The sequence below is a fragment of the Trichomonas vaginalis genome, chromosome VI (assembly GCF_026262505.1).
Source record: "Trichomonas vaginalis G3 chromosome VI, whole genome shotgun sequence".
NCBI classification, from domain to species: domain Eukaryota; phylum Parabasalia; order Trichomonadida; family Trichomonadidae; genus Trichomonas; species Trichomonas vaginalis.
The window spans coordinates 19,599,511-19,610,577 of NC_067208.1; the positions used below are offsets into that span (position 1 = coordinate 19,599,511).

An 11,067-nucleotide genomic window follows, 5' to 3' on the forward strand; every position below is an offset into this window, starting at 1 on the left:
AATTTGGTGAGGGGTCATGAAATTCGTATCTAATTTGCTATCATCTAAGCTGGTAAAAGTTAGAGAAAGCTATTTACTGGTTGTATATTACAAATATACCTTGTAATAGAAAATATAAGTGTTTGTGATTTAAATTCGCTCAATTAGCTCGAAAAATTGTTTTATATCCATGACAAACTAACACAATCCTATTTATGTGATTGCCACTCTGTTCCCAAAATATATCAGCATGAATATATATATATTGATATTATTTGCAATTTCATCATTAAATAGTACTTTTTTTTCTATTTTTAATTTAGAAATAGTATATTTATATGATAGCGACACAAGATTTTAATTAAAAAATATATGTTATCGATCATCACACTCAAATTGAATTTCAAAAATTTTAGAATTTTTCAATTTCAATATTGAAAATATATTTCTTATATCATAGCGATTCATGTTATAATAATATGGAGAAAAATATTGTTTTAAATCTAAAATTTAAAATGAATGATTGGGCATTACATTAATCCAATTTATTGTTTATTTGTTAATCTAGTGGAAACAATTAATATTTTGGAGAAACAAAAATTTGAAATTTGAAATTTTGAAAAAAATGCATGAATCGGTAATTAAACATTGATTTATTAATTTATTAGCCATGCTTTTGATGTTGGTCTTATTCTTAAGCCGATTTAAAGAATTAATTTTTCCAAATCGTGTTTGACATTAACACATATAGATATATCAGGAAAAAAGGTATCACTTATCAAGTTATTGGTTTTTATGTATCTCCTAACTTTGCCTCGTTCTGAATACAATTCTAGTTAACGAATTTTAAATAACTATATGAAGAATACATCATTTTGGTTTTATTATTATTAAAATGATATATATTAGCTATGTATATGCTTGTAAGAATATTATTCCGTGAATTGGAAACAGAAAAAATAAATTTAGACAGAAAATGCATATCTTTAAAAAATAATATGAAATTTAGCTTTGATATTATTATCCGATAAAATATGCATGATAATTACTCCGCAAATAAAATTTAGGAAGCAAGTTGTGACGGTTTGGGCGGTTTTCAATGGCCCACAAGGAAGGAAGTATCGTTTTATCAGGCAACAAGAGGTCTTGAAATGAGTAAAGGACTGATCACCCTTGAAAGGTTCAAACTTGCTTGCGCGCCGCAGTCTTAAAAATGATATGTTTCACTTCTGGTCGAAAATTTCAACCTCTATGACAGTTGTTGGATGAACAATTGTGTAGCGGGATGAAATCTGAGTGCGGCCTGGGGCTGCAGCATCAATCTTCCCGGCATCTTTACCGCAATCATCTCTTAGATTGCACACAAAGTTGCGAACGAGCAGCTTTCTATGCGGTAAAGATGCCGGTAAAAGAGAGCCGTAGTGATTCTCTGCTGCAGCGTCAATCTTCCCGGCATCTTTACCGCAATCATCTCTTAGATTGCACACAAAGTTGCGAACGAGCAGTTTTCTATGCGGTAAAGATGCCGGAAAGAGAGAGTCGATGTGAGGTTCTTTTCGAGGGCTCCTCGAATGAGACACTGTTCCGCATTGATAACTTGAACGCGGAAGTTTGACCGACAAGAGTGTATTGTGCACTCCTGTCGGTCGCAGTGTCTCATTCTGGGAGACATTGCCTCTGCATGTCTCCCAGAATGGAACAATGTTCCGCATTGATAACTTGAACGCGGAAGTTTGACCGACAAGAGTGCATTATCCAATCTTTTTTGTCATATACCTCAACCCACAAAGACAAAACCTTACATAAAATAGGTAAACTTTGGTTTTCACTTAATAATGTTTATTTTTAATTTTTTGTTCTTTATATAACTTTTTCTTCTACTAAACTATTTTACAGACTCTACTGAGCTATCCTCACATATATACCTGTGACAATAACACATATATACTCCCTTCATATTCTGATCTCATGACATATTACAGCACAAACTATAATTATACAACATACCTCATAAAGTCTGATTTTACCCCTATCTAAGCGTTCAAAACCTATTTTCCCCGCGTAATCTGATTCTTCTGGCTCTGCTGATTCGATTTCTGCTGTCAGATCGTGAAAATATGCATCACACAATGAGATAAACACAAAATACACAACTTAATATTTTCCTTAAAATTTCTCTTCAAGTTCATACTGAAACAACATCTTTTTTTGAAAATACAATTTTTTCAAAAAATGTATGAATTCAAAAGTGCATACTATATCTAGTCATTACCCAACATTAATTTTGTATTTTAGTTTTTAAGATATTCATTTTATTATACGTCTTATTCAGAAAATTAAATATATTTGTGAGGGAAAACGGAGGAAATAATAAATATGTCAAGATCGAGGAATTGACAATTTTAAGGAAAATATTAAGTTGTGTATTTTGTGTTTATCTCATTGTGTGATGCATATTTTCACGATCTGACAGCAGAAATCGAATCAGCAGAGCCAGAAGAATCAGATTACGCGGGGAAAATAGGTTTTGAACGCTTAGATAGGGGTAAAATCAGACTTTATGAGGTATGTTGTATAATTATAGTTTGTGCTGTAATATGTCATGAGATCAGAATATGAAGGGAGTATATATGTGTTATTGTCACAGGTATATATGTGAGGATAGCTCAGTAGAGTCTGTAAAATAGTTTAGTAGAAGAAAAAGTTATATAAAGAACAAAAAATTAAAAATAAACATTATTAAGTGAAAACCAAAGTTTACCTATTTTATGTAAGGTTTTGTCTTTGTGGGTTGAGGTATATGACAAAAAAGATTGGATAATGCACTCTTGTCGGTCAAACTTCCGCGTTCAAGTTATCAATGCGGAACATTGTTCCATTCTGGGAGACATGCAGAGGCAATGTCTCCCAGAATGAGACACTGCGACCGACAGGAGTGCATAATACACTCTTGTCGGTCAAACTTCCGCGTTCAAGTTATCAATGCGGAACATTGTTCCATTCTGGGAGACATGCAGAGGCAATGTCTCCCAGAATGAGACACTGCGACCGACAGGAGTGCACAATACACTCTTGTCGGTCAAAGTTTTGCAATCACATTCTGATTGCAGAAGATTGTCTCATTCTGGGAGACATGCAGAGGCAATGTCTCCCGAAATGATACCGTCATACCAACACCAATTTATTCCTTCTTTCCATTGTCATACAATTCAATATTTTTATCAATCTTAATCAACTTTTTTTATTCTTCTTTAATTCAATTTATCTTTCTCCTAGAATATCTATTCCTTTAACAGACATAAAATCACTAATCGAGCTTTTTCAATACTCAAAATTTCATATAAATCTTTGTTATTTTTTCTCTCATCGCTTATTTTATTAAATATACATATTTCCTCTCACATATCCCTCTTCATATATATTGGATCTCAACACTCATCTATTAGAACAATATATTTTCGCTTAATCTCATATTATTCATTAACAATCTTTCATCTTTTTATTTCTAGTTAACCTACTAATATATATAGAATATATGCCCAATTACATATTCAGATACATTAAATTCAAGAAATTCTTCTAATATGATTCTCCTATTCATAATAAAATCATATTTAGTCTCACATCACAATTCTATCAGTTCTCCAATATCATATCATATTGGTAACATCACATATATCTCTTATAATATCACTTAAATTTGTATTTTTTTATTAATTATATTTAATTAGTTCTACATTCTATTATTATAGAGGTTTGACAAACTCATCAATAGTTAAAATCAAAATCTATTCAGAACTTTGAATCTAATGAAAATTACATTTCGATATCTTTTTGCAAGCTTAATTTTTTGTATTATCTTAAAATACATTTAGTAATGTTATGTACGTATTGAATTCAAATTATAGCGCAGTAACATGCAACTCATCTTGAGATTCACATTTCATTTTCACAATTATTGCATATATACATCAATAACATATTGTACTCATATATCTACACGACTCTAAACTCAATGACATCAAATAATGCTTGTAATATTTAAAATAATTTTTGCATTTTTGACTCTCAGCTTAACTTCTATAAATGTCACCAAAACATTTCATTCCTACCAAGAAATAATATATTAGTAATTAAGCGTTTATTACCATTGTTACTCACATCATATTAATTCATTTTTGTAATTTTTTAAATAAATGACTGGAATCATAAACCCTATGTACCCATATCAACATGTTAAAATTTCAAAGTCTGAAACTTAGTATACATTGAGTTTCATGAAATCAGATAATCTCGTAGATTTCTTAAATATTATATATTGCTGGCCAATAATGATGCAGCATGATTCTCCATCATATCAGCATTCTAAACATATCTTTATTTTGTCAATTGGCATAAATTAAGGGTGCTTTTCAGGCGATAAATGGTATTTTAGATACCTGGGGAGGGGGTCATGAAAAAGTTGCAAAAGTCAAAAATTGAGGGTATATTCTTATTTCCTAAGTATTCATTCACTTTTATTCTATCATTATAAAATGAAATGGAAAATATATATTCTCTGTCTTATTTAATCGATTTCTATTGGAATTGTTAAAAAAAAATTATTATAATTTTAAGTGTAAAAGATTTAACGAAAGATAAAAGTATTTATTATAAATATAGTATCTGTAATTAGCAAGAACAGCCTTGTTCAACAGCTCTTCCGGGCTTTGGAATTGGTTTTCCTGGCTGGCCGGCCATCTTGTTTCCAACGCGGCGAGCAGAAATAGCTTTGCACATTCTGATGAACATTTCGTGAACATTCGAAGCATTCTTGGCTGATGTCTCGATAAATGGAACACCGAGGGAATCAGCGAATGCTTGGCCCTCATTCTTGCTAACCTGCCTCTTTTCTTCTAAATCTGTCTTATTTCCGACGATAAGCTTAACAACTTGTGGAGTTGCTAATCTATCTACATCGTTTATCCACTTACGGACGTTTTCGAAGGAGTCACGGTTTGTAATATCATAAACAATTGCAATAGCGTGAGATCCGTGGTAATAATTTGATGTAATTGATTGAAAACGCTCCTGACCGGCTGTATCCCAAATCTGGAGTTTTATATTCTGTCCGTCGATATCAAGAGTTCTGATTTTGAAATCAACACCAATTGTTGAAACATAATTTTCACTAAAAGTTTGATCGGAAAACTGAAGCAGAAGGCAGCTCTTGCCAACAGCTGAGTCGCCGATAATGAGAATCTTGTAAAGAGTATCAAATTCAGCAGATGCCATTTTGTAATGGGCAACCGTTCAATTGGCGGTTATTAAATTTTACGATAAAAAATTTTTGTCAACCAGCTAACATAAAAATGAATATGACTTTGGTCGGATAAATTAATCGTATTATCACTCTTTGGGAGCTGATACTTTTAAGGAATGCATGGAAACAAGATCGGAAATTTCCGAATCTTTCCTCGATCCGTTGTATTTCTGATCATAAACAAGACATTTCATAGATAGTTGTTAAGGTATTGTATCAGTAATACTATTTGCGTCATCAGTAGAGCCATAATCATCATAATTTTGTTAATACAAGATAATATCTTACTAAAAAAAGCCATAATGTGTAATAATAATGGTCCTAATGGTGTGTAAGAGTAAAAAATGTTATATTAATAAATCGATATCTTTAGAAATTGAGATAGAAAAGAAAAAAATACTCTATAAAACTCTATATTACAACAACCTTACTGAATGAAGTATGTTGGGTTGATGAAGCGTGTATAACCTCTAGCCTTGAGAACTTCGAGTGTGTGGCTCCAGAAGTTATTCTGAAGTTCCTTGAGTTTGTTGTAGTGCTGGAAGATTGAGCAGAAGCCGTTGTTGAGAATCATGACGAGTTCAATAGCTCCGAAGCCTTGTTCCTTGCACATCTGAAGGAGTTCCTCTGAACGTGACTTTCCATCGAAAGCGCCGTGAAGAGAAGCATAGGCGACTTTGACACCGAAGTCATAAAGAGATCTAACATTCTTCTGGCCAAAGATTGGTGCTGTAGCAAGAGAGAATCTGGCTGATGGCTTGACAATGACGTCCATCTGTGTGGAAGCAATTTCCTTGAGGATTGCATCGTTCTCAGTGAGCTTGAAGCCGCCAGCAATACGTCTTGCATTTGCAGAAACAATAGCGACTTGAACAGAAGAAGCGTGTTTCTCACCAGCAAAGCAAGAGACAGAGATGTAGTTGCGGCGAAGGTACTGGAAGACTTCATCGTAGAAGTGAGCGTTTTCTTCTTCGATTTCTGTTGAGTTTGTTGCGAAACCAGCGACAATTCCTTTGTTGTTGACGCAGAGTTCAGCAATTTTCATTGCGATGATTGGAGAATCCTTTGCGATGTTTACGCCGAGAACGATCTTTGCGACGATCTTTCCTTCATATTTCTTGATTGATTCAGCAATGGCATCGATGACATCTTGTTCCTTAAGTCCATCCTTTGTGTGGCGCTGTGGAGCAACAGTAATTTCGATGTACTTGACATTGTCTTCGATTGCGTTTTCAAGAATCTTGCATGTGCCCTCGATGATGTTTTCCTTTGTCCGGAGGAGTGAAACAACGTATCTCTTGGCAACTTCGTGGTTTGTATCCTCTGGATCCATAAGGAACTGTTCGAATTCGTTGAAATCAGCGAATTCTTTGACTTTCTTCTGTGGTGGGAGCTCCTTGAAGAACTTGAAGAGTGTCTTGAGTGGGATACTTCCGATGAGTCTTGTATCTGTATCAGCCTTTGTGAGTGACTTGACGAGATCCAATGTAACTTGTGGATATGGAGCTGGGAGCTTGAATGGTTCTGGGAGGAAGATACCAATTGGAGCGTAGTAGAGGGCATTGTTCATGAGAGGTGTAACATCGATGTTGTTTTCTCTGAGAACGCGGAGTGTCTTTGTGATTGCTTCGATTCTGAGACGGCGCTTGAGTGTTTCATCAACGAATGCTGACCTGAAGCCATAATCCATCATGCGGACAAGTTCTTCGACGTTAAAGCCAAACTTATTCTGGAGAAGGAAGTATTCGCCAGAAAGAGTGACTCCGGAAACAGTGCAATTATCAGTGCATGGAACTGTAATAACACCACGCTCGAAGAGTTTCTTGATGGGATGGTCTTCAAGTTTAGCAATGGCTTTGGTCTGAACGTTGGATGAGACACAGCATTCAAGAGTGACACGACGGTCGATAACCTCTTGAAGAAGTGGCTCGCTTTCAACAATTCTAGTACCATGGCCAATGCGTGTTGCGTTGCAATCAAGAGCGTATTGGATGGACTTTGGACCATATGCTTCACCTGCATGGATTGTAACTGGAATAGCCTTGTGACGCATTGTGCGGAAGGCATCAATATGCCAGTGTGGTGGGAAACCGTTTTCTGAGCCGGCAAGATCGAAGCCGACGACGCCCAAATTTCGGAATCTCCAGGCAATGTCGGAAACTTCCTTGTTGACTTCTGGTGTCATCATACGCATGGCGCAGCAGATGATTCTGACTGTGATTTGGAGCTTTGACTGAGCCATTTGAACACCATCAACAGCAGCCTGAAGAATTTGAGTATAGGAAAGTCCTTTGCGTGTAAGAAGTGCTGGTGCGAAACGAAGCTCAAGGTATGTGACTCCATCCTTAACAGCGTCTTCGCAAACTTCATAGAAAATTCTTGTAATAGCGTATGGGTATTGCATAACATCAAGCGGAGCATCAAAGCAACGGAGATATGTGACAAGATCTGGGCAGTCCGGAGGGGCTGTGAGAATCTTTCTGAGCTCATTGATGTCTTCGGTTGGAAGTTTAACGCCTTGTTCGTGGGCAAGCTCGATGATTGTTTCTGGGCGGCAGCATCCATCAAGGTGGCAGTGGAGGTCCGCCTTTGGAAGCTGACGAATGATGTCTAGACTAAGTGACATTAATAATAATAAATTCTATTAATTCAAAAATTGAATGACATCCATTGGCCATGCAAAAATTTTACACTTTTCTGAAATACATTTATGTATAGAAGATTTTCTTACAAAATCATGTAAAAACAATTTTGTGAAGGTTATCTGAATTTGTCAGGAATTGAATCAGCGGATTTGAAAATTTTGAATTGAAAAAAGTCAATCGTGAATTTGATATTTGCAATTGCTATATGTTTAGTTGTTAAATAATGAATTGTGGAACCCATTAATTGTATTGCTCCGAACTTGAAAAATGTCTTTTCATCTGATTCGATGATTTTATTGTGCTATTTGGGCTTACAACAGGTAGATGAGCCAAAACTAGATTTATTCGCAACGATTTACTTCACAAAATTTGATGAGGTTATAAAATGTTGTTCTCTGGCGATGTAATCAATAAATTTTTGCAAGTTAAGAACAATATGATGTATTTATCAATTGAAGTATCCAATTAATCAATTTCAAGATTTTCATCCAAATCTTACTAAATAAATTTGAGATTTTTCTTGGAAATTTAGATATAAATCAAGATGATATGCATATTTTAGTTGGAGATTTTAGAAATGTCAAAAAATCAAATTTTTTGAATGGCATTGAAAATGATAATCAGGAAAATTATATTCCATTTGGACAGTGAAATACATCTTTGAACTTTGCAAAATTGAATTATGGGCAAATTTAGCTAATGGATTCTGGGAGTCTTTCTCTCCCACAAATTCTTCAGCGCCATGGTTATGAAATTGTGCGTAGTATAGGTAGCAAATGTTTTCCTTCGTGTTTACAAGTATATCATCCAAGCTTTAACGAGAATTTCGTCTGTAAAATTGTTACAAAAAAAGTTAACTTCGAAAAAGAACTTTATGCGCTCTCAGTCCTCGACCATCCAAATATAGTCCGTTTGTACTCTCATTTTGTCGAAAATGATACATATTTCCTAATTTTGGAATACTGTGATGGTGGAAATCTAGAAACGATGATAAAAAGTCGCACAAGACCAAAGCAAGATAAGATAATTAGTTACACTAAGCAAATTGTTTCAGCTTTGAAATATATTCACTCAAAAAAATTTGCTCATCATGACTTGAAACCATCAAATATATTGTTCGATAAGTATGGGAGATTGAAAATTGCTGATTTTGGACTTTCAGTTCAATACGAAACAAATTCTTCTAAGTATTTTGTTGGGAGCTACGGATATCTCGCTCCTGAACAGCGAATGAATCAAATCTATGACCCATTTGTAGCCGATATATGGTCTCTTGGCGTCACATTATACTACATGACATGCGGTTATAACCCATTTCTTCAACAGAAAAATACTTATAAGTATTTCATCCCGATGTACGTTGAAAAGATGATCGCCGATATTATATCAGGAGCTTTAGAAATAGATCCGGCAAAGAGAATTAACATCGACGGAATTCAAGCTATATTTACCGCAAAGCCAAGGCTAACTATACCTTCAAACTCCTGGTATAATATTCCAGTTACCGATAGTCTTAAAGTTCCAACTCCAATTTCACAGCTCAAGCATCGTAAGAGTACGCTCCTTAATTTCTAATGTTCTGAAGCAACCATGCGATAGCTACAATTTACTACCCTTTCATTTATCCTTTTACTGATTTCTATATATTGCTATACTGTTTTATTTGTTTATTTACTAAATTTATCATGTATTTTTATGAACTATATGGTTTTTATATGTAAGGAACTGCTTTCATCTATATCATCTGAAAAAAAAAATATAATAATTTAGGAATACTAAGTTTGAATCCATTTTTAATGGAGAATTTTATAATATTTGGCTATTTTACAAGATTGTGTATTTCCAAATTTTTTATAAAAATCATTTTTTATCAACAAATTTATACTTTTTCAAATTATTTTTGATTTTTTGAATTTTTTTTTGGAAAATTAAGTGGATGATATACAGGCAATATAGCATTAAAATGACTCAAAAAGTGTAATATTGCAACTATGTAAAGTAATCTTGGCAATTTGCTTTTAAATTGAATTTTATTTCTTCCAATCTCAAGTTAAATCCATAATAAAGCAGTTTTACAGGGATAAAAATCGATACTATAACAAATACATATCAATTATACAAACAATTTAATACATATACAAAATATTAAAACAATATTTGCACTAATCCTTACTCATTTACAGGAACATTAGTATTTTGATCTTTATCAATATATTTAAGTAATTTTGAATCGTCCTTTTTCTTTTCTTCTTCAATTATTTCCTTCAATAACTGGTGGTAACGTCGTGTTGTAATCCACATCTTATCCCATGCGGCATTAACAGCTTGTTTATCATTCATTAGAGGTGAACTTCCCGGATTGGTCAAAACATGAAGTAGATCTTCGAATCCTTTTTCTTTCAACACGTTTTTATGGATTTCGAGAATTCCTAAGCCAAATGATAATAAAGGTGGAACTCCAAAAGCTAAGAATTGCTCAAAAATAAATGTTGAAAGCTCTAAACCAAAGTTTCCAGAGAGAAAACAAACCATTAGCCACATTGGGGTAAAAAGGGTACAATCTAGCCTTCTTTCTTCAAGGGCTTCATAAATATCTGGAAAATTTTCATGAATTAGACGGGTAACTAGAGCTTTGAGTAAGTTTAGCTTAGGAAAATCTTGAATAAAAAATAATCTATGCGGTAATGATGATTGAAACATTAAAGAGTAAAAGGACCAAAATGCTTGTTCTTCTGGCTGATATATTAAGAACATTGAAGCAATAAAATTCATTCCTTGGGTATAACCTAATTCTGGGTCTACATTAGCATATGCGTTTAATATTCTTGATAGTTCGTCTCTAAACTTTTGAGAAGTATCGTTTGTCCAGCTTGGCATTGTTCTGGGTACATCCAACGAAATTATATGGGATGAATTCGAATTAACTTTATCAATTTGTTCATATGTAAAGTTTGCTTTGCTTTTCACTACTTTTTGATTTGTTAAAAGAGCCCATACATCACCTCTATATTTTGTTGGAACTCCCAATCTCAGAGAACGAATAATTAACGATCGTGATTCTTTCATCAGCGTATCCCAATTCTGAATAATATATTTCCAATCTCGCAGATGAGTCAAATCACGAGACTTATTGGGATTCAT

The 11,067-nt window shown here is 33.9% G+C and overlaps 5 protein-coding genes across 5 annotated transcripts; 1 reads left to right on the top strand and 4 right to left on the bottom strand.

The window, feature by feature from the left end:
• Window positions 1–1,090: 1,090 nt before the first annotated feature.
• Window positions 1,091–1,765, bottom strand: TVAGG3_0894500 (uncharacterized protein; the record flags this gene model as incomplete). The annotated part of the gene is made up of 1 exon (XM_051251003.1): window positions 1,203–1,691. One exon carries the CDS (start codon window positions 1,689–1,691, stop codon window positions 1,203–1,205), a length of 489 nt encoding a protein of 162 aa, XP_051086478.1.
• Window positions 1,766–4,609: 2,844 nt separating this feature from the next.
• Window positions 4,610–5,256, bottom strand: TVAGG3_0894510 (GTPase, Ras family, Rab subfamily; the record flags this gene model as incomplete). Its single annotated transcript, XM_001317197.2, has 1 exon — window positions 4,651–5,253. The coding sequence occupies one exon, from the start codon at window positions 5,251–5,253 to the stop codon at window positions 4,651–4,653; it is 603 nt and encodes a 200-aa protein (XP_001317232.1).
• A 384-nt stretch (window positions 5,257–5,640) lies between these two features.
• Window positions 5,641–7,907, bottom strand: TVAGG3_0894520 (adenosine deaminase family; the record flags this gene model as incomplete). Its single annotated transcript, XM_001317196.2, has 1 exon — window positions 5,709–7,907. One exon carries the CDS (start codon window positions 7,905–7,907, stop codon window positions 5,709–5,711), a length of 2,199 nt encoding a protein of 732 aa, XP_001317231.1.
• A 717-nt stretch (window positions 7,908–8,624) lies between these two features.
• Window positions 8,625–9,577, top strand: TVAGG3_0894530 (protein serine/threonine kinase protein; the record flags this gene model as incomplete). The annotated part of the gene is made up of 1 exon (XM_001317195.1): window positions 8,626–9,501. The coding sequence occupies one exon, from the start codon at window positions 8,626–8,628 to the stop codon at window positions 9,499–9,501; it is 876 nt and encodes a 291-aa protein (XP_001317230.1).
• Window positions 9,578–10,095: 518 nt separating this feature from the next.
• On the bottom strand, window positions 10,096–11,067 carry TVAGG3_0894540 (regulation of vesicle fusion; the record flags this gene model as incomplete). Its single annotated transcript, XM_001317194.1, has 1 exon — window positions 10,096–11,067. One exon carries the CDS (start codon window positions 11,065–11,067, stop codon window positions 10,096–10,098), a length of 972 nt encoding a protein of 323 aa, XP_001317229.1.